Source organism: Trichoplusia ni, chromosome 1 (genome assembly GCF_003590095.1).
Source record: "Trichoplusia ni isolate ovarian cell line Hi5 chromosome 1, tn1, whole genome shotgun sequence".
Taxonomy (NCBI): Eukaryota; Metazoa; Arthropoda; class Insecta; order Lepidoptera; family Noctuidae; genus Trichoplusia; species Trichoplusia ni.
The window spans coordinates 2,356,596-2,380,190 of NC_039478.1; the positions used below are offsets into that span (position 1 = coordinate 2,356,596).

Sequence of the window (23,595 nt, forward strand, 5' to 3'; positions counted from 1 at the left end):
TTTTCATTTGATAGCGCCACCTGTCTATGAAAAACCATTTCGAAACTAAAAAATATTGTAGTGATAATTGATATTCGGAGAACTTTACGTGTTATTTAGTTTAGTTTAGCTATAGTTTGTAAGTTAGTAGATATATATATGCATATATATATATAAGTTTAAGCTTGTTTACATTAGAAGTAACGAAGTCTCAGAGAAGAAACAAAAGAGATAGAGATAGAGAATGGGTTCTAAGCAAAGCAGTAGCTGAAGTCCTAGAAATTATGACACCTAAAAAAAAAGAAAGAAATACACTTACAAAAAATAAATGAGATCCCACCAAAAACATTAAATGTAAAAAAATGCCAAGTCTCTCGATGCAGTCTTTCCATCGTAAAAAGTTTTGAGATCTCATAGAAGCCAAGTCCTATTCAAAATATTTTGTAGTTATAAATCAACATTTAGTAATTGTATCAATAGTTTTCTTTATATTATAATTATAGTGACTTGGCAATGAGCACAAATTAAAAGCTGCTTGATGCCTGGAATTATGTGCAAATGTTACTGACGAGACCAGTGATCAGATTATTTGTTATGTGTGAATCATGATGGTCACTACCGACTACATGCTCCAATACAATAATTAAGAATACCTTACGGGCCATCGCTTTATGAAAGTAAATGAATCGAGAGTACACTAAGACTGACTGCCGTTGCCGAAATTCGGTTGGGACGACACGGATAAACCAAAAGAAAATTAATTTTGTGATATTAATGTTTACGCATGCGGTGTGTGTAACTTTCAAATCCTACAAATATGCCGTTTTATTTGTTTCTTCTTGTGCTCATTGCCAAGTCACTATAATTATAATATAAAGAAAACTATTGATACAATTACTAAATGTTGATTTATAACTACAAAATATTTTGAATAGGACTTGGCTTCTATGAGATCTCAAAACTTTTTACGATGGAAAGACTGCATCGAGAGACTTGGCATTTTTTTACATTTAATGTTTTTGGTGGGATTAAAATTATCGTCAACCTTTTTACCCGATTGTGAGCAACAAGATAATTGCCAGTGTTTGTTTTCTTTTAAAACTAGTCGGAGAATTGAATGACTCAACCTCGGTTTGGGTCACGGCTGTGTATTTCTATAATTTAAGATTTATTTTAAATTCAAGTTTGTTAATATTGCAGAGAAGATAAAAATCCTTAACAAGATTTTGATACGGTGCCTGCAGTTCTTCTAGTAAAACTATAGACATATAAATATTTAGTAGTTAAATACTTTAAAATTATAATATTTATTCGAATTTTTATTCATAACTGACAGTGTTCCGTAACTTTCTATTTCTCTACTTTCGTAAAAGTATATCTTAAACAATGCTGAAATATGAGAATTAATTAATTGCCTTGGACTTTGTCTTGATGGTTTCAAGTAAACAAATTGAGCTTAGAAATTTAAAAAGTTTAGTATTTGCATCCAGAAAACATGTATCCCAAAACAGACGTGGTAGCTTATCTGTTCAATATGACTCGTTTCCAAATTCGAGTCCAGGATAGGTATACGGCTTCCTTATTCTGACAGGAAGTAAAGAATATATTGAGAAAGTGTGAGAACTCAAACAAAAGAACAATCTTTTTGATAATTCCTATTCCTTTTTCTGGCAAGATTCCTAAGCCGTACAGTGGAACATATACAAAGGGGAAAGAGAGGAGCTGTCAATGAGTATCATGTCCACCTCCACAGTTGACTATTTACAGACAAAACGCATCAACAATCAGACGGAATACTTACTATTCGCTCTAATAACAACGGCGTACTCCACAATGTTCTGCACCAACCAGACATGTGCCTTCTGAACCGCACAACACCCAATTTGTAAACAAAGGCAGTAAAAGTAAAATTCTAAGAAATTAGCAGCTCATCGAACCGTAAAACTAGCACTCAAACGATTTTGTTACTTAGATTGGGTATCGTGATAGGAAACAATCGGAGTCAGACAAGGAGTCCTTTCCAAAAAGGTTATCTAAGACCTTTTAATTAGGTATTTCAGTAAGAAAATGAGGGATTAAAGTGGCACCGACCCGTGTTATGTTTTTCATACTGGTCTATTTTCGTTTAATTTCACCAGTAAGGAAGAACTGTCCACAGTGTCCGTGTCCGCAGTCGATAGCTCAGAAGCCATATTTTTTTCTGAAGTAAATATTGACTTCCATTAGTATTTGCCAGTAGTGGTTGCATCCCATTTTCCCTTTCCAAACTAGGACATTGATGAAGCTGGCCGAACACAAATGCGCCTATTAACCTTAGTCTTAAATAAAAACAGGCACAGATCGATCGCACAGACATTGGTGAGATAAAATCTGAATCATTTGAAAGTATATCGACTCCATCTGAATGTCAGCGATATTCAAGGACTTTACAAAAAATACATACCAATTTTATATAACACTTTTTTGTGTTATATTGCGTTAACGTAATAGGTAGAGAATTGTACTAACTTATTTATAAATATTAGTAAACGATAGGCAGTGATTGAAGTTAGCAGACTTACTTATTTTCTAGAATAATAGATATGTGACTATAGGGATAAATTATAGGTATACTACAGAAACGACGTATATTTTGGATGGGACTTTTTATATTGTCTCGTGCAGGGTAAACTATTGACTGATGAGCGGAAATTGGCCGTTAAGGATTGGCCATTATGTTAGATTAAAAATAGGATCAAAAAGTTTTACGACCATTAAGATATACAACTTTATTACAATTTTAATTAGTTTGAAATGTGAAATGGATAAAAGAGTGCGGTGTGTAAATAAGACAGTTCATTTACCTATACGTCGCAAGCTATTGACCTTGAACCGACCAGCCTTGTTCCACTGAAGTTATGGCTAAGTTGAAGGTAATGCGGGTCGGTATTAGAGTCCTTTAGTAGAGAGTAGATAGACGGTTTTATTAGTACTACCATATAGGAGAATTTATAATGAGAAAGAGATGTAAAACGGCGATTTATGTAGGACAACATTTTGGTATCAAATGACCTATTATTTTTTCAAGGTTCGCCAGTCTGTGCTTGATAGTGTTTTTTGTATTTTTTAATCTGCTTACTGGTTTTGGCACTAACAAGAAGCGTCATTCGTATTTTTGTTCATTTTATTCTGTCCTTTGATGCCTGCGTATAGTTCGACACCTAAGTTCCTAAATCTACTGCAGTAAAACTGTTTGCTACATGACTACCGGTTGCGAAGCTTCCACGTTCCTGATTTAAGGTTATGATGAATGAGGTCAGCGTAATTAGTTAAATGACCTCGTTTTACAGCTAGAAACTATGCCTGGATTCCAGAAATAAACTCATCCCTTTAAATTGTTGAGTTATAGCCGAGTTCATATCAGTTCGGACCGTCTGATGGGCTTTGCCGAATTTAACTGAATATCTATTAGGTTTGTATTATGTCACAAAATCTCTCCGTCTATACTTATAAATATTAATCAAAAAGCTGGTTTGGCCCGATTATTAGGTCTCGTCCATAAGGTTAGGTTTTAAAACAGTGAAATAGAATCATGACCTCTGCCATTGGAGTTTCCAGGTTGTGGAAGCAGACTTTTACCGGTTTTCTTAAGTTCTTAAGACCATAACAAATATCCAATAAGTAAGTATCAAACTTATGCAGTCTTTTTTCAGAAACTGCAACCTTGAGCATGGATGAGTCATATTTCTTAACGAACTCCATGCCTAATATCGTAAAACGAGTAATATAAAAAAATACATGAGAAAAGGAGCCCTACAAGCCTCTATTTCCCAGTACGCGTAAAACTTAAAATTACCTAATGGCATTATAGCTTTTTAATAATTATATTATAAAGACTAATAAAAATCCAAAGTAACAGTTTCATTACCAGGCTGACAAGTCTTGGACAACACCTAGTAGAAAATAAGCGTTGATGTCTTTTCGTTTCAAGTTAAGCGCTAAACTTTTATTGAAGCTTTTCTGTTGGAAATCTTTGTATAAAGCGATAATTTTAATTGTGTAGGATGTATAACCAGATTTTTTTCAATTTACTACACGATAGCCTATATGGAGCTTTTTATTGCTTTTAGAGTAAAATGGAAATCGGCAATTAAGTTGGGCAAAACTTTGTTATTGATAAAATATGAGACATTTTTCTTTATTGTTCGGCTAACAAATATACAACAACAGTTATCAATAAACTTAAGGTTTCTACTTGGACACATGCCAAACGTCGGCAGAGGACTTAGTAACATTCCAAAGAAGAAAAAAAAATGCTATGCATCCATATATAATTCAAAACTTATAGTCTGTAAGTACCAGGTAAGTATTAAACATTGCGAAACCTCTGCGATATTACTTTAACTATAATAAATTAAATAATATAAGGACAAACTATGAATCGACTAATTAAAAAGTTCATAACTATTTTCACATACAAACGGTACCAGATTAAGAAATTGCTCTTACAATGTTCGTAAGTAAATATAGCGAACTTAAAATCCAGTAAGTAGTTGACTAACTCGGTCGGCCCGTAAAAGTGGTTTATTACTTAACCGGTTTGAGAGATAACGTAATTTAATACAACTTTAGCTCACTTTAAAAAGTCGTGCAGAAAATCGAAGAGCCAAAGAGGTAGCAAAAAAGGTGCATTACTAACCTGGATGGAACATATATAATTTCACAACACAACTAAGCACTCACGCGCACACAAGATGCTGTCTAGCGAGGCACTGGCTGTAGTCGGTCCCCACCCCGCGCCCCGAGCCTGCCCCGCGCCCCGCGTAAGGCGAAGGCTAGACGTTCAGTAAATACTGTTAGATCACTCCGTTGACGGAATCAACAAGCATGGCTGGACGGTCAGCTAATCGAGTCAGTATTGTGACGCCTTTAAAACTATATAGACGTATTTTTTTAAACCTTGTGTCGACTAACATTCAAGTCACTTGCACAAAGACACCCAGACATAAGGAAAGCATTAATGGAGCACGGAAACGCTGTTCCACGTAGGGATCAAACCTGCGTACCATGGGTTGGTGCGGTGACCTCAACCGTTTCGACTATCCGTGTAGTCAAAGACATCAAATGATATACAACTAATACATGTCAATTAAACAATAAACATTATATTTAAAAATATTCATTTGTCTAGGAATTCGTATCCTTAGAAAATATTTTAGTTTCCAAGACAAAAAACAAGATTACACGTTCGGTATATTTACCTATACCGCATTATTAATTAAAACTGTTTGACAAACCACTTCACACCGTGTAGCCTACGCCTAAGCCTGCGCGGGAGTGTAAAAGATGACTTAATAACTTACTCAATGAAAATAATTTCCTATTATTGAGTACGAGTTTCTTTCATCGACAGTACCTGCCTAATTCGTAATAACCAATTAGAACAATACAGTAATTAAATACTATTCTAGTAGATAATCTTCTTGTCAATCAAATTAGAATGTAATAATCTGGGCCCCAATTCTGCTATTTACAATGGCCGATGGATGAATGAAAATTGGCTTAAAATGACATTTTTTTTTATTTTTTCCTGCAAAATAATTGGAAAAGTAGTACGAGACGGTACACCCAAGGTCAATACAATTAACTTCCGTTTATTATATTCACAAAATGCTTAAGAGAATAAGAATAATTTCAAATTTAATCCAATTGCCATTTATTCATCGGCCATTGTAAAATAGCAGAATCGGGGCCCTGGTAGCGTCGCAGATTTAGTTCATACGTTCCTTTATTCCTATACCGAGTTACTTTCTCTCAATTGTAAGCAGAACAATGACATAATAATGAACGACTATCTATTAGTAGATATTGTGCAATAAATTGTGTTCCGAAGTACTACATAGTACATTACGTATTGTTCCTAGAATGAATCAGGTCTAAATTGATGCACCTTTCGCTTTAGACTTTTGAGTCTCGACATGTATAAAGTTTTCTATAAGTCGATGGATATGTAGAATTCTAATCGATGCAGGATTAACAAGGCCTTATATACGGTTATAAGATGGTCAGAATATGTAAGATGAAATATAAAGTAGTAAGTAAAGTATCATCAGGTGCATAGGAACCGGAATACACCAGTGCTTTAGAAGTTCAGTTTTAAAAGTTAATGTCTCCGACTACCCAAAGGATTGCGGATTTTTCCACAGCTAAAAAAGAAAGTTTAGTTGCTCCTTATCTAAAACACAGATGAACATATTTATCTGTTACTTGCAGCTGGATCCGCCTGTATGATGACTATAGCTTAAATAATAAAGCAAAGCAAAGCAAATCCTCTATCGGAATAGGTAAAAGAGTATGTGTTAGAATAAGTGTCACACCAAATTTCATCGAAATCGGTCCAGCCGTTTGGGCGTGAAATGGTAAAAAACCACAAACACAAACTCTCACTTTATTTCCCACTGTAGTATCGGTATCGTATATAAATTATAGCACTATTTCTAACCTGTTTTTTTTTCTAATAACTCGATTCCCCAAAAACTCAAATAAAACAATTGAAGATGACATAACACCTAGTTAAATGACCGTCATAACACCCGAAACAATAACTTGAACTCTATTGTTCATGAGCTACTCTTTATAACAGCTCAGCAAACGCTAGCCGCGACTCAATAAGTTGTGTTCGATATTACCATTGATGTTTTAAAAAAGGACGTACCGTTATAAAACTTTTGAAATCATGTTTGTTGAATGGGAGTCACATTTATTGATATTGCTTTGTTTTTAAGTGTCTATTTAAAAAAATAACATACCTATTTCTTGTCTTTTTAAATCAATAACAAAAATCCGAAGACAAAGCGTGAGCTTTGTCTCACCTTACGTTCCACTCATATAGAAGTAGAGGCTAATAAGTTCACTTTTCAGTAAAAAGTCTTATCTTAATTCTGCCTAATAAGTGACGTCACACGAGATTCCATTTTACTGCCACATCTATATTTTGTTTATGCGATAAAAAGAAATTCGCAGCCGATATTTTACGTAATTTTATCTAACGGACTAATTACATTTTCTTGTCAAATGCCCATTCGCTAGATAGCAAAAAAAAATACATCAAATCACCTAAATACTATGCTCTACTAATTCATGAGATACATGCCTACGCATTTTAATTTTCAAAACGCATTTAGACCATTCACAACACAGAGGAGCTCGTGGCTGTGCTATAACCGCATAAGTGATTCGATCACAGGTTAAGCTATGCTTGTCGCGGTTGGTTCGTAGATGGGTGACCATCTTTGTCATAGCGAGTTCCTCCGTGTTTCGGAAGGCACAATAAATTGTGGGTCCCGGCTGTTATTCCTACATCTTTGACAGTCGTTACAGGTAGTCAGAAGCTTGAAAAAGTCTGACAGCCAGTCTAACCAATGATATAGTTAATATATTATTATAGTTTTAGAATGAGCTACTCTCCAACTTCTTTAAGCTGTGCCCAACCGGGTCCATATTGTATCTATATTATAAATGTAACACATGTATTTAACATATGGAATGCTATAATAAAGAATTGGGAATTGAGAATTAACCAAGGGGTGTTGTGTTGCCCAGGTAACTGGGTTGAGGAGGTCAGATAGGCAGTTGCTCCTTGTAAAACACAGGTACTCAGCTGAAACCGGTTGGACTGGTAGCCGACCCCAACATAGTTGGGAAAAGGCTAGGCCGATGATGATGATTTAGAACATTTTTTCTTGTACTAGCAATACTCCTTAGCTAAGAGACAAATAAAATACTATTACTCTCTTTAAAATATCTGAAATTTATTTAAAAATCTATTATAAATAAGGCATACTCTAAATAATCTCTAAACTACATAATACTATTTACAACAAAATATACTATTTAGCAAATCACAGAAATACAGCTATTGCAAATTGTGATGAATTAATAGAAATAAATTAATACATGTTATTATATTAAGCTATGACCAAATAAGTGCAAAAAGATTTGACATGAACAATCATTAGAATCAAATTTAATTTATATTACTTTTAAATTTCTCTGGTATTAAGGAATATAATTTTATTTTTCGTTCTTGTCTGGTCTACTATGCAAATCATAGTTTACAAAATGATTTTAATGGTAAATAAAAATCTAAAAAGAATAAAATCTTCAAATAATATCAAATCACTAACATAATTTGCCTGCAAAAAATACACTTATAGAATACAATTCATCTATGATTGCCATAAAACAGTGTAAAGAAATCTAATTTAGATCTTTGATGACACTATTAACATGATTAATAATATATCCCTCTATAAATAAAGACATGATTGTAACAAAAAAGTTCAATCCTTTGCACTTATTCAGAATTACTTTTTTACCTACAAGAAACCACTACAATCATTTACTTTCTGTTGGTTTAACATCTGTTTCATCACTGGGTTCCGTTGCCGCTTTGTGTAGTTCATACAATTGTGCTAGCTGCTCATCTGACATGTGGTCTAGTAGCTGAGGATCCAAGTATTCACCAACTTTCTTCTTTTTAACCTGTTGTAAAGGTTTTGTCTGCTTTGCCAGTGTTATCGCATAGTCCTGTAAGTATGTTAATTGAATTTGTTATCAGATAGTTAGGAAAAAAGCTTTTATGATTCAAAGTCTTTTTCAATTCTACTCTAAACCAAAATGTTTGATTTTAATAGTGGAGTAGTAAGTAAAATCTTAAGAGTTTGTTGGGTCAGTCTGCGCTTGGTAAAATAATATTATCAAGTTCATTTATCTACAACATCTACTTTGTCAGTTATTCAACAGAGTTCAGGCATACAGGAGATACTTAGGTATTCATCAAAAATACTGAGCAAATATTAGGAAACTTTCATTTATAACTACTTTCATAATATTAATTGTGTATGTTAATGTTAAAAAGTAGTTACACCTACGGAAAATAGGCATATTTCTGTCATACATGTTTCATACTTACAGTCCATTCTGTCAGGAATATTTTAGCCTCCGGAGGGTTGCATTTCTTGTGTCGTTTGAATTCATCCCGCGCATAGTTGTCGCCCATTATACGAAGCTCTGGCGGGAGAGCTCGATGTACTCTAAATATCAGCTTATACAGGCGACGTACTCGAGATCCATGATCTGCTGCAAACATCCTGCAATTATAAAAAAATATATCAGACACAACCTGACAAGTTTCTCATCTTAGTGTTTCACAAATCGGCCAAAATATGTCCTAATATATTCTAGATTTTTATGCAGTAACTACTTTGTACAGTTTCGAGTTCACACGCAGCTAAAATCAAGGCTTTTTTCTAAATTTTTATCATGAATATATAATCGAAGTTGTAACCCATAACATAACCTAAAAATTTAATTCACCAACCTTACTTTTACAATAAACTAATGTCGGTTTTCTCCGACACTTTCTTATAAACTTATTTTAATTGATTTACTATTTCTTAATAATTAATTATGAAAAAAACGTATTTTGTAATAGACCACAGACGTTTTAAGTTCATTATGGTCTTCTGACATTTGTTTGACGTTAGGTCATTGACATAGATGTAAAAGAAAACCCCCAAAATTTTACTCGATACTTTATTTGCATTCCACAATGTTCTTATAAATAAAATAGTTAACAATCGTCGACTCTGTCGAATACGGCAACTACTTATGGATTCAAATTACATCTAGATACAATTGATGACAAAGAGATTTTTCTATGCAGGATATGTAGGTCTAAATACGAAAAAGTTCACATAAATTACATTTAGATGTATTCAAAAATTAGAAAATGCAACATAACCTTACACTTGGCTCGAGGCCAGTTTCTGCGATATTGGACATGGCTTCTATACTCGTCCAATTTACAGACAAATCTTGGGTTTCTTAAATTTAATGTCTACTACCACGTAACGCTAAACACATCATGATTACATTACACGCTTATTAGCAGGAATGTTTAGATACACAATACACCTTATTTTTTATAAAGGATTATGTTTGTAAGACAGTTTCGCCTTTTATATCTACCACGCCAGATATCTATCTACAATCTTTGATTTTTAAAATGCATGTTCTTATAGTACTATATTATTTGTAATCCAAAAAGACAGTAGAAAAATTACAGTATAACAAGTAATAAAACAAAATTGTGATACCTGAATATTTTATTCTCAACATTGACACTAAGTTCAACAACTTGTAGCGATCAGCAGGAGAAAAAAATATTACACTACCTGTACATCAAAGGCTTATTTATGCCGTTTAATTGTGTCATGTCCTGGAATACAGAAATTTTACTAAAAAGTACATCATTTTAAAAGTATGTATAGTTATTTCGTATTTACAAGAAGACTATTGGGATGTATAAAATACTATCGCAAGATGGCTCACCTTAATCAAGGGTCAATAAGAATACAATACAAAATCGCAATCAAGGTGACCAACTTACACCTAAGGGGAAGATAGTGTAAACACGAGCGATCTCGTGAAAAATCGGAAGAGAACAGCTTACTATAGATGATAGTACACATTTAGATATTCATTATAATGAAACAGTGTTACATGCACATGCCTCTTTAAAAGGTGGCTACTAGTAACATCAAGACACCACTTGCCCTAATATACTTGGAATCAAATTATCAAACGACTTCAAAGATTTCATCATTAAGTACTTAATATAATTAATTGTTAATCTTCGTTGCAATTACTAACACACATCATATGAGGATCATCGTTATATGGACAGTTAAATAGTAAACCTGTCTCATATATTCCTGTCACAGCAACTAACACATAATACAAATTATTTTTATTTAATAAAACATGTATATTATGTGGTAAGTAGAACCATAATGAGGTTCATGAAACGAACAACATTTAGATAATCCATCCCAGTTAAACTACATGTCCATTGATATACATTCAATATTCTTTGACTTGATATAGCATTAATTAAAATGTATTTAACGTCGACGCCTGTTGCGACGTCGTTTCTTGTTACTAGCCCGGATTACCGGACTAGGGCTCTTATACTAGATTTTCTCCTGTATGAAGGGGTGTGCTAGGCAGTGGTTGACGGAAGCCCTCTTTGCGGGGTCCAGCATGAGCATGCGTTCTAGAAGGTCCTTCAACTGTGTGATCTTCTTAGCCTCAGGGGGTGGCAGCCTGTGGTGTGGTGGAGCGAGCTCTGCCTGCAGGTCTCTGGTTGGCTTTATACTTGATATTACAACTACTTTCTCCTGTTAAATATAAAGAAAGTTATGTTAATTCTTTGGTCAGGTTAGAAGATTCATTAGAAAAGTGTTGACAATAACTTACCCTTTCAGTAATCTTATCTAACTCATGATACAAAAAGTTGCAATTGGAATCGAAATGTTGTTCTTTGAAGAATCCTTTTTTGATTATTTTGTTTGGGATTTTGCCTTTTAGGTCCATGAAATACTTTAACATTTCATTGTTTGATTTACCGCTGAACATAATTTTTCCAGTGGACAATTCAAATATTGTGCAAGCTGTGGACCACATATCTATGCCATGGTCGTAAGTTACTCCAAGAATGATTTCAGGCGATCTATAGAACCGGGACACCAAATATGGTGTGATTTCATTGTCAGAAATGTGGGAAGCGGCGCCAAAATCACAGAGTTTTAACATCAATTTGTTTTCGTTAACAAGGATATTGTCTGGTTTGATATCTGTAAAAAAAACAAATTCATTTAAGATTTTAGATACTTTCGAAACAGTCATGATTTTACATGAGGAAGATGCTATAAAAAGTTGTTCTATTTCTGATATTTTTCATTGTGAAATCTTACCTGCATGTAAAATGCCAGTCTTCTTTAACAGTTTGAGAGCTAGAAGCATTTGCTGTGTGTAACTCCTCACAGCCTTGATGTGTATGCCACTGTTCTTGCCATACTTCTTGAGGACCTCCCTGAGGTTCATTGAAAGAGGTTCCATCACCATACACAAGTGTCTCTTGTGGAAGAAGTGACGGAATAAGCGGAGGCAGTGGAATTTGTCCTCTGGATCTGCATCGTTCAGCCGCTTAAGGATCTCCAACTCACGTAGACCAGTTTTGTGCCTGTGAAATAGTAATTAACAATTTGAGCTTATGTTGATGCAGTTGTCGGTCTAATAACATGGACAAATTAATCCACTTTTTGTTCTTTACCTGAAAAAAATGTGGATTAACTAAAAATAAATTACAATAAACTCTTTTCGCATGAAAATATTGACTAATCTCAGAGACCTATATCAGAAATGGTAAATTTAGTATCTTACATGATCTCGTTGTTCCGTATGATCTTCACAGCCACATCGCTGTTGTTACGGGCCTGGTCTCTGGCGCGAACAACATTGGAGAACACACCTTGCCCCGTGTACCCGTACACTGTGTATCTGTTGTCTAAAGTCTCACCGATGCGCACTCTGTGTACAAACATACAGGGTTATAAAAACAAATAAACTAGAATATTTATAATCACTCTCATTGGTTGTGCAAAAGACAGCCAGGAAGATTGAAAAACCTCAAATTCAAAATAAAATAATGTAGACTCACCTGTAATATCCTTCAGCATCATCCCAATTATCAGTCAATGATGGGTTCTCTAAAGCATTTTTGCTTTTAGGCTTTCCAGCTGTCGGTGTCTAGAACAAACAAGAAATATAATTCAACATTTCTTTACAAATAAACTACTTTAACTTTGGTACATGCTGACTACTTACATCAACACTATCGAAGTTGTCTTGATCAGCAAACATATCCCATTCCCCAGTCTTAACCGACTTCTCCAACTTGATATCAGATTTTGTTTCATTTTGTATATTCCGTATCAGGCCGCTGACATTCTTCGTTTCTTTTTTGTCTTTGGTGTTCATGGCATCCTTAAGCAGTCGGACTTCTGGCGTCTGTGAGCCTCCGCGAGGGCTAACTTTGGGCTCCACATTTGTTTCTGGTAACGGTGGAGACTTCATAGCAGCATCTTCGGATTTTGGGCTGTTGTTTTCGCCACCTAAGCGCTGTAATAGAAAAAGAAACCAATGTTTAACCATGAAATGCAATACAATATGACTTCTAAGACTATGAAGTATTATTTCTGGTAAAATTACCTTCATGAGTTGCTCGCGCTGTTGTCGCCGTCTCTCAATGATTTGTTCCTCGGTTTCTTCTTCATCGTCTGTGTTGATTGAAATATTAAGTTCTTCATCGCTACTAGAACTAGGCACGATCTGTGCCACTTCAGCAGTTGAACTCTGTAAAGAACAATAATATTCTCAAGTTGTTCATAGTTCATTGGTTAAGACAATTTTGACGCTTGAAAGAGGATTCATAAATGCTCAACTAATTTAATGATATAAATGTAACTACAATGCAAGCAATTAAGTTTATGGAATTTTTGCAATAAAAAATAGGTTCAAAATATCGATATTAGAATAACAAAGCCTTGATGATGATCATAGTACAACCTAAATGATAGCTTAAATATTACAAGGCATTTGATTTCGTATTCATGCATATAAAGAGCAAAAAACATGCAATAGGGATATTTCGTCAAAACAATCCCTCGTGCAAGCGGGAAAAAGTTAGTAAAGCATTGCAAATCAAACATCACACAGATTCCGCTGATTTTTTGTTCTCTAATACTTACCTGGGAGGGGCTAACTTAGGCTGTACATATGAGAAGCATTGTGGAATTATAATAATTCTACTCCTATTCTACTAAGTTGTACTTGTTTTACGTTCTTTATGATACATTTTCATCAATGCATTTGCAGACTGTTCCAAATAAGGTTGATCCTGTTCTAGGAGTTGGATTTGCAATTTATGCAAACCGCGCAATAAATAATAACTTGCTTAAGCATATCACTAGGCATGTTGAAGTTTAACTGGTTAATATTCTGCAACGTCGCAAAGGTGCAGATGATTGTTAATGCAGAGTGTTAAATTCATCAAGCCCAGATGTTTTATGGGAGTTAGAAGCTGCTTGCTAAGATATTCTTGCCATGTTTTTTTAACAGCTCAGTTATGAGTGAGCCTTAGTGACGTGGCTGCTACTCCTATGAATCTTCTGGTGTTATGTTATTTAAAAGGTGTGTGAAGATGATTGTTAGTAACGCAAAGAATAGCTTTAACCACAGAATTTCAAAATAAATAATTTTTCACATTAGTCCCGAACAAAAAGCCACATACACAGGAAAGTTATTTCGGATTAAATTTGTCTGTAAAAGATTCTAAGCAAGGGATCGCGTTCAGTGTTATCATAACTTCTACAAACCCGCTGGTCTCCCCTGGGGATCTTTTCTCTGGGGCGGTGCGCGTGGCGGTCGCGTGACCGTCGCTCGCGCTCACCGAGCCTGTGATCGCGGCGCGCCGCCGGCGACCGTTCGCGTGACCACCGGTGGGCTCTGTTAGCATCTCTGTCGCCTCTCCTTCTCATTTCAGACGAGCGGCGCTCCCGGTTTTTATCTCTTTCACGCTCCCTCTCCCTTTCCTTTTCACGTTCTCTTTCTCTTTCTCTTTCCCTCTCTCTCTCCCGATCCCGATCTCGATCTCGATCTCGATCACGATCCCGATCCCGATCCCGATCTCGCCTCTTCTCCCTCTCTTTTTCCTCCAATTTTCGGCGCTCTTTTTCCTTTTTCTCCCTTTCTTCCATTCGGCGTCCCAATTCTTTACGACTTTCTCTGTTTATGATTGCCCTCAAATCTTCTTCGTGCCTCTTAGATTTATGTCGTTCGCGCTCAATCGAGCGATCTCTATGTCTACTAGTTCTTTTGTGTCCGTAATCTTTACCTTTTCTGGCTTTTTTAGAGACCGGTGACTTTGCATCATCGTTAATGTATACGACATCGTCATTCCTGATATCTCTAACATCTTCCTCGCTCCTCTCGGACATATATGCAGAAAGACGCGCTTGAAGCAATTCTTTCTGTTTCATTAATTCTTCCAAGTTCAAATCATCGTCTATTATAGTAAGTTCTGGACTTGCACAGTCCTCTTGATAGTTCTCGGTCTCAGAATTTGAGGATATCAATTCTAATGACTCATGTTGTTCAATTTTTTTAAGACTGCTGACTTTCCCATGTTTGCTGGAGGCATCGCCATTTTTGGGTTTAGTTACTTCTACCTTTGAAGCTAGCTGTCGTTTTGCTTGCTTCATTTGACCGCTTGATTTTTGCATGAGCTCCTCTACATCTGATAAAGACGTCTCACTTTCGTCTCGAACAGGACTCTTATGCTTGTCCTTCTTGGATTTTGATTTCTTTTTGGAGCTTTTGTCCACTTCTTCTTCTACTACTCGTTTATGTTTCTTATGCTTCTTACTTTTCTTTTTTTTCTTACTATCGTCGTCGCCATTGGTTGACAAATCCACCTCCATGTTTTCCCTGTAAACAAAATAGTGATATATATTCACTTACTAGACTGTTACTCGAAGATTCGTGTTCCGAGTCTTTGTCCTTCGCAACATATCTAACAACTCTGAAAATTTTAATTATAGCGTTAATAGCGATTAAGATTTTATTTTGTTGGTTACGAAACAGCAGCGGATTCTGTTATTGATTTTGTTTTATAAATGGAAACCGATTCGCTTGTTCCAATAGCCGTCTAGTCTATTCTGCAACCTAAATACTTAAATAGACAATGCATCTTTAGGGCGTGGACAGGAATGGTTTTTAGAACTTTTTATTATTTTAATGCAAATCCATGATATGCTAAGTTGTTACTGCAGTTCAGGTACATTTATGCGTTTTTGTGACCTGTTGTAGGCAACATTTTTTCATAAAACATAATACCAACATACATTAGTTTCATTTTCGTATTTCATGTTGAATTATTTGTTACCAGGAACAATTTATGTTTTATTGGGATTTGTAAACACCTTACGTATAATGTGACTTATCACTTATAGGCTACAAAGCCATCATACACATGTTTTAGAAACAGTCATAGGAACTTCTCTCGTAACCAACAAAATAAATATAACCTCGCTATATTTATACCTCGTTGTTAATTTAGGAGAATTCAACAATTCTATAGAAATATTTATTGTGAGTTCGGAGTTGCTCATAGTTGCGAAGTAAACTTGTTGAAAATGTTAGGCATTTTTATTAATATTATTATTTTTTACATATTGTGTACAAATACAAACTTTGCTACCACATCACAAGTGGAGAATGTCATAAGGTGACAAATACTAAAAGTCTGTCAATGCATAATTTGAAAGAGGTTTCAAGGAAAAGGTTGTCAATATCAACATGATATTTACACCTGAACATCTTTAAATAGGGAAAAAATATCAAAATTGATTCTACAATGCTGATCATGATGAACACAATAATAAGATGACCATCTGTCTCTCATGTTACAATATAATTAGATGCAAATCAATACTCAATACTTTATTGCTTCCATAATGTAGTTACAGGTGGTAATTTTAGGTACAATGATCAATTATGGACCCCATAGGGCACAGCATTATGGGAGGAAGAGCTCTGTTTTATACTTTATTAGTTATTTATTTCGCTTTTTATACGAAACTTTGTATTGTTTAATTACAAATTTAGTTTTCTTAACATTGAATAGAGTCAAGAGATGTTCATCTTGTGGTTGATCAAAAGATTAGATGGCAGTTTTAATTAATCTTTAATTTGTTCTATTGATCATTGTTCCTCTAACTGGGACCTAGTCACACATTTATAAAAGCGCACAGGTTTATTCAAAATTGGAAAGTAATTCAGGTATGCCCTGAACTTCTTAATTGTTGACCTTTAATGTCAAGAATTTTCATTCATTACATCTAACTAGTCAACAATAGCCAGACATATCATCTTTGTTAGATTTCCTACCGTACCGCTAACTCAGTTCATACAGTCAGAGTAGAATGACATAAACATAGGAAAAATAACCGTATACAATAAGATAGACAAAAAATTACGAACAAAAGGGGGAAGAAAACCATAGGAGGTTAAGATTGAATCATTACAAATTAATAGTTAATGTTTTAGAATAGAGGAAATAACAACAATTAACCTTTCAATATTTTTCCTTGAAAGATGTAAATGGGTTGCTACAGGTAATATGTATAAAAAAGTACTTACTCTTCTCCCATTAACTTGAGCCTGTTTGGATCCACCTGGAAGCCTCTGTAATAGAAAGAAATCCAATATTAATTCTTATTGCAATGTCTTTTAGGAAAATACTTCAGAAATTTTGTATTAAAACATTCGTATCATGATTGATGGCACAGCAAAATGTTCCTCAAGGGACCATTTTAATAATTAGAATGTTTATATCAGTTTTACAAACATTATGTCATGGTTTCTACTTAAAGTTACAATAAGAATAAATTTCGCAGGCATAGGCATCAGATTATTAGCATACATCTATACATAATTCCCTGTAAGATTCTTACAGGTAATTTGTTGCAAGTGCAAGTTTAATTACAAGTAATGGCTAAGAAAATAAGTATGATGCTGCTTAACTTCCATCACACACATGAACATCTATGGCATAGCTTTTTGTGTTGTGGTGGCAGAGCACACAAACAAATGGGTTCTTATAGAGATGGTAGAATTATATCTGAGCTTATAAAAGTCTTGCATAGGTAATAAAAGTATAGTTTAAAAGTAAGTACTAGTTTAAAAATGTAAAGCAAAAATTATAACATACTTAGTGTTGATTTGTCCAATATTTTCATGTTCATTAACATAAGAATTTCACTCAGATTGAAATTTGACAGTAAAAAGTAAAATGGTGGACTTAAAGCCACAAGCATACTCTATCTAAGGCATTTAATGCTCATGTCACAGGGTTTTTCTGAACATTCGAATCGCAAGCGCAAAGACACCAAGACTCAGAACAAACATTTGTGGATCACACAGCCAGTCCTAACTCTAAGCGAGATGGGACCCATGGCACAGTGGTTTTGGCATAGTACCATTTGGTTGCTCCATAGTTAGACATAATAGAATATTTCTGCTGAATTTCAAGTGAGGTAACTATATTATAACAGTATTTTGTTACGATAATGCATGCGCTATAAAGGAAGTTAAAATGGAACCCTAAAGTCTAAGTCAAGTAAAAATAGCTTCAGGTCTGTTCATGTTCGCTATTGCACAAAAACAATATAATTATAATTTGCTGTGTATTTGGACCTTTTTCAGGTTAACAATCAGTTAGGCCGGTTAACAGACAATCAGTCAGTGCGGCAATCAGTGCCAGCAGCCAGGCAAAGGTAACCCGATGAGAACATGTTAAATGTATAGAAATCCTAAGTGATATAAAAGCAGTAACTTGTATCGGAATGCTATGCTGCTATATTTTCAATGTGTAAGTATGCATTTAGGCTTAATATATATCATAGATGAGCTCTATTTGAAGCAGTGTTAGGCAGGCAGAGCATTTGTTACCGCTGAAGCCAAATTCTTAAAGTAAATTCACATGAAAATGTTTAAAAGAAACAGTTGCAAAGCAGTGGCAATTGATAACCAGATTTAAGCATCAGGTGAATTTACTGATAGCGTCATAGTTATTTACAAAGATACATGTTCCTAAATGATTCTATATCTGTCTTTGTCATTCCTAAATGTTGGGTAAAAGAGTTAAGACTATTTTGAGAAACTGTGCAAGGTATGGCATAAATGGCATTAGAAAACAATCCCGTTAAGCAGTAATTTTATTTGTGTAATACGACAACGTTAAATTGAAATTGTATTGATTATCAACAAATTGCCCACATTTTGCGAGTAACAAGTAAGTGCATGATAAATATTTTGGCACTAATCGCAGTCGCTAATACTGTCTTGTTGACACTGCATGAAACAATTTACAATACAACGAAAAAAACATGTTGAAAATAAACCGACTTAGGTATAAAATGACCATCACAGACCGTATGAACAATTAATTTACTTTAATTAGTTATAAAAGTGGTTATTAATTGAAAAACAAAGTACTTTCGTAAATTTTAAGACTCGAAAAGAAACTAAGCAACAGCCAAATGTAAACATAAAAATCGTGATAAAGGGTAAAAAAATTAACGTAATCGAAAACCACATATTAATAGGTTATAACAGTGAGATAATATCAATGCAATATTAATAAAATTCAATATTTAGACTTAAAGAATATGGTCCTTACCTCTCAATCAAATATAGAAACTCCTCGGTGACGCTAAGATGCGGCCGAAGAACCTCTTCAAGAATCTCAAAATTCTATGTTAATCACATAAAATGCACAAGTTAAAAAGTATAATAATAACTGAGAGTTTGATGAAAAATAATAAACGTGACGGTATTTCTCAACCCACAAGAACTTCTCTGAAGCCATAGACAATGTAGATGTACCATTTATGCTTTAGCGGTTCGAAGCGTTTCGTTCGAACTATCGAAAGTATTGATTTTTTCGAAACATTAAAATAAAATTGAATTGAATAAATAAAAGTTCCAAAATGTGCCCGGTAATTTAAAGAGTGAAAAGGAATCTATTTACTAGGGTTTCCTAATTTATTTGGTATGCTAAAGCTCTCCAAAATGATAATTTAAAAAAAACATCTGTAAATAAAATTAATGTTAATGAAATCTCATAATGAATTTTCAATTATATAAAAGTCTATAAATACGTTCTCATGTGTTAATTTTCATTTAGGTATGAGAATCACAAAATGTAATACTCTACTTTGTAGTCTAGTTGTCTATTTATAACTTTGTTTGACAATGACAAGTACACCAACATCGTTGTTCTATCTTGTTTTTTGATAATAATATAAGATCTCAGTTTTATTTTGGTGTATAATTTTAAACGAAGGTTCGATTCAATTGTGTCACCGAATAAACTAAGAAGTAAGTTGAGCAATTTATAGCACATGTCTTATTTTTTCACTTTGTTTGTGTTTCTTTATTTATGAATATTGTAATGATTTCGTTTATTTAATTCCGCCTGATTTACTTACAGAAATGAATACATCAAAACATGCTGTTCGGAAATTTTGCTATGATGACGAAACTGGTGAAACAGTTATGTACAACGTAAATGATGAAACCGGGGAGCCTTTACTTGATACCATTTCGCCGCCTATCTATAGAGATTTTGGAAACGCCACTGATTCCGAACACAAAGAAAAGTACATGAAGTTCCCGCGCGGGTACATGAGTAAGACTAAGAAGTTTCAGTCACTGAAAGCTAATATAATTGCAGGTTCTAATCAGATAAGCCACCGTTTGCTTCTCATACCGACACTAATGATATGTCCCAGTCTTTTTTGTGTTCTACTGATGATACTGGAGGTATATCTGCATGTGCGATGCCACAAGAAAAATAAAATGTTGAATGATCCTAATTTGTATTACCGTAGTCCTTTCCATGTGGTCACAAGCACGTTCTGCGGCGTTTGTCGCGACTGTGATACTGCATCAAAAATCGGACAGTTGCAGGACCAAAGACGTAATCGTCATGACTACTTTAGAGGCATTGCAATATAAATGCACACCATCTAAATAAGTGACTGAGGTGTTGGTGCAGTGTGTGATATATTAGGTTAATTTGCATACACCTGACAACTTTTCTACAAATATTATTGAACAATAGTTTATTGATCTCTATAGACAAAATAAAACTTTAAAGTTACACTTTTAATGTACATTGGGTATCTCTAAATTTGTTTTCTGTTTCTTTGTACCGTTTCACTTTATATCATAGTGGACTTCAAGTATTCTATATTTATGCTTAATTGGCTTGTTTGTATTCCAACAAACTCATCATAGTTATTGTATATAGTCAAAGTAAACAGATGTCACCAAGTATTTGGATATTTGTGGTGAGTCAATACTATTCCTGCTTTGTATAAACTTATATACAAACATTGAGATAGCACTTAGTTAGCCTGTACTATTTTATATAACTATAATTTGTTTACTTTTTGTTGCTACCAATGACCTTCTCTCCATTTGTTAAGGTATTTAAAAAGGTAAACAATGTTGATGACCCTGTGTCTCAAAACTCGGTTTAAAAATTATTTTTTACTTAAACAAATATAAAACAGCAATTTTTTGCCAGATCCAATATACCAAAGTGATATGTTGTTTACTTATTTAAATACTTAAATAGATGTGATGATAACATGAATTGAATGAATAGTGAGACATACACAGATTGCAATACTTAATCAATTATCTGTTAAGAGTTTATCAATGTTCATTGTAGAAAACAACCCTAGAAAAGATTACAGAACAAAAATTCAAGACAGTACACACACATTAAAAAATATCCGATACAACTTGTAACTTACTTTGTAAACAAATTAATAAAAGCTAGTTGTTAAATACATAATCTCAAATTATATTAATGAGCAAAAAAAATAAAGACATTCTAAAATTCTAAATTCTAAAAGTAATTTGTTTTTAAATGAATGATATGCGCTCTTTAGAAACACATGGCTTGTGATTTAAGAGACTGAATAGAAACGGAATTTAGTTTTGTAGCTGTTTGTAATTAAAAATTACCCGAACTGACACTGAAATTCTGATGAGCGTTTCTATGTAACTTGTCAGTCTTTCCTTCTTTGAATTGTGACTGGACAACTCAGTCTATGCAAACAAGTGAAGTTTTTTTCTATAGCATGTTTCGAATATAAATCTTCTTTAAATACGTAGAAAACAAACCTATATTTAATGGGATAGTTGTCTTTATTAACTTCTTGCAGTATAAAGTAATTGAATGAATGCTTCATTTCTCACGTGTATTTTTTTTAAAAACGAAGTATGTTTAAGAGTACCCCACAGAACTGCTTAGCCTATGAGATCATAGTCTCTATTACAATAATAATCATTCAAAATATGTACCTACATTTTTTATAGAATCTGATCATTTTAACTGCCGTTTATAATATTTACAATGACATGTATAATTATGCACTGTAGCACTGTGGTTTTGTTATATTGTTCCAATAAATCCTATGGTCATTTTTGCTTTATGGGGCAATATATACAAAATTAATATGTATATTTTTATTAGCTTCACTAGTATGTTTGTTTGTAACTGACTCCTTTGGACTTGATTACTATCATCTGCGAACGGTGAAATTTTATTCAAACTTAGACTTATTGAAGACCGATGATAAACAGTAATTCAACCGTTTAGTTCGGAGTATTTATAAAAGTGTTTTTTTTTTATGTTATTTATTCTATCCTACAGCGACTGATTTTATATACCTAATATCAACGGACTACAAAGGTGTTGCAAAGTATTTTCATAGATCTATTTAGTTAGTATATTAAATGTAAGATGATGTTTCCTTATTATTTTGTTAATTGTTAAGGAAAATATTTTTCTATTGGTGTTGGTAATGAAAGTATTTTTGTCGAGTTTATTGTGCCCAGTTGTTGGAGCATACAAATTTAGTTTTTGGAAATAAAGGCTTATTTTCTGTTATTGGTTGTTTATTAATACCCAACTTATAATCTCTATACTTACCTGTAACATGATTATTCTTCAGTCACGACCTATTTTTACATTACATTTATTTAAAATGCGTAGATTCACTGTATATTCGAGATATACTATATAATTTTTCACATTAACACACGGTCCCCGAGCCCAAACTAGGCAAAGCCTGTTCAGTAGCAACCAGACAACTTATAACTTTCAATGTTTTAAATAAGATATGTTTAAAAAATAATAATCTTAATAGCACACCACACGATCACTGGATAGACTAATAATACCCAAATAGAAAAAACACCGAAGCTTATTACACAAATGTTGTTTTGGGCCGGAATTGAACCCAGGAACTCCGGTTCAGTAGTCAATGCCATTATCCACTACGCCAACAAGCCAGTACCGTATAGTTATCAATCGCTGGCTGTACGCACTACTGGCGAGGACTCTTTACTAAAAGGCAAGACAAGAGCTAAAGACCCGGTACCAAGTATCGGCGTGGCAAATCAACACACTTACCGCGGACGTCACCTGCGTAGAGGTCCCTACACTAATGGCACGGGAAGGTTTAGTTGCAGTACGTATGCCTCGGATTTTGGGTACTGCTCTTTCCGCGAGATGCAAGATCGCCGTTTGCACACCAACTGCGACTTGCAAGAGTTGCAAGGTTACCACTGCGACGATGCGCCCTTGTTTTGCTGGCTATGTAGCACCTGGCGAGGGGATCGCGGTCCGCACACTTCAAGTGTGTATGTAAAGTTTGACATCTCACTGTTGGCTTTCTTTATTGACCGTATTATTTTTATTTCTATGCAACCCGGTTATTTTTAAAGTCTTAGGTACAAAGGGTAACTGGTTCCATGATGCAAAGATCTTGTTGAGATTTTTTACCAAAATTGTGGAACTTATCAGGATCTATTAGAGACTTTCAAACCCCTCTGTTCGAAAAATGAATATTTCAATGTGATGTGAATTAAGTGGGCTAATTGGTTAAACAATGTACCTGTTTTTCTACATAATTACCTATGGCAATGTATACAAATTAGCAAGTGGTGACACGCCAGTTGTTAGCCAGATGGCCCTCAGAAAACCGCCACCGTAGGCAGCTGGATATAACACCAATGCGACTGTCCTTGTTCCCGGGGTGGCCCGAAATGAATTTCTTCGTTTTTATGCCAAAAAGGTGGGAAAGCTAT

At 34.3% G+C, this 23,595-nt stretch overlaps 4 protein-coding genes across 6 annotated transcripts in view; 1 reads left to right on the forward strand and 3 right to left on the reverse strand.

Moving 5' to 3' along the window:
- Nucleotides 1-4,758, reverse strand: part of LOC113507974 (calpain-C) — a 61,089-nt gene extending 56,331 nt beyond the window's left edge. The window contains exon 1 of one of the 2 annotated variants that reach the window (XM_026890936.1): nucleotides 4,658-4,758. The gene's annotated coding sequence lies outside the window, so the exon portion shown is untranslated. The remainder of the gene's footprint in view (nucleotides 1-4,657) is intronic. The other variant, XM_026891016.1, reaches the window with a different exon arrangement.
- A 2,990-nt stretch (nucleotides 4,759-7,748) lies between these two features.
- LOC113508194 (succinate dehydrogenase assembly factor 3, mitochondrial) lies at nucleotides 7,749-9,491 on the reverse strand. Of its 2 annotated transcripts, none has more exons than XM_026891176.1 (3): nucleotides 9,346-9,491; nucleotides 8,933-9,110; nucleotides 7,749-8,547 (listed from the first exon to the last, which is right to left on the reverse strand). In XM_026891176.1, exons 2-3 carry the CDS (start codon nucleotides 9,107-9,109, stop codon nucleotides 8,356-8,358), a joined length of 369 nt encoding a protein of 122 aa, XP_026746977.1. In that variant the 5' UTR covers nucleotide 9,110; nucleotides 9,346-9,491; the 3' UTR covers nucleotides 7,749-8,355. The 2 variants fall into 2 exon arrangements, with proteins under 2 accessions (XP_026746977.1, XP_026747023.1); XM_026891222.1 differs by having other exon boundaries at nucleotides 9,341-9,491.
- Nucleotides 9,492-10,109: 618 nt separating this feature from the next.
- Nucleotides 10,110-19,294, reverse strand: LOC113508107 (serine/threonine-protein kinase prp4). Its single transcript, XM_026891102.1, has 10 exons — nucleotides 19,106-19,294; nucleotides 17,065-17,109; nucleotides 14,241-15,351; nucleotides 13,075-13,218; nucleotides 12,691-12,984; nucleotides 12,524-12,612; nucleotides 12,247-12,393; nucleotides 11,778-12,046; nucleotides 11,281-11,657; nucleotides 10,110-11,201 (listed from the first exon to the last, which is right to left on the reverse strand). Exons 2-10 carry the CDS (start codon nucleotides 17,073-17,075, stop codon nucleotides 10,995-10,997), a joined length of 2,649 nt encoding a protein of 882 aa, XP_026746903.1. The 5' UTR covers nucleotides 17,076-17,109; nucleotides 19,106-19,294; the 3' UTR covers nucleotides 10,110-10,994.
- A 370-nt stretch (nucleotides 19,295-19,664) lies between these two features.
- On the forward strand, nucleotides 19,665-22,393 carry LOC113508288. Its single transcript, XM_026891237.1, has 2 exons — nucleotides 19,665-19,806; nucleotides 19,919-22,393. Exon 2 carries the CDS (start codon nucleotides 19,921-19,923, stop codon nucleotides 20,443-20,445), a length of 525 nt encoding a protein of 174 aa, XP_026747038.1. The 5' UTR covers nucleotides 19,665-19,806; nucleotides 19,919-19,920; the 3' UTR covers nucleotides 20,446-22,393.
- The last annotated feature ends 1,202 nt before the right edge of the window (nucleotides 22,394-23,595 follow it).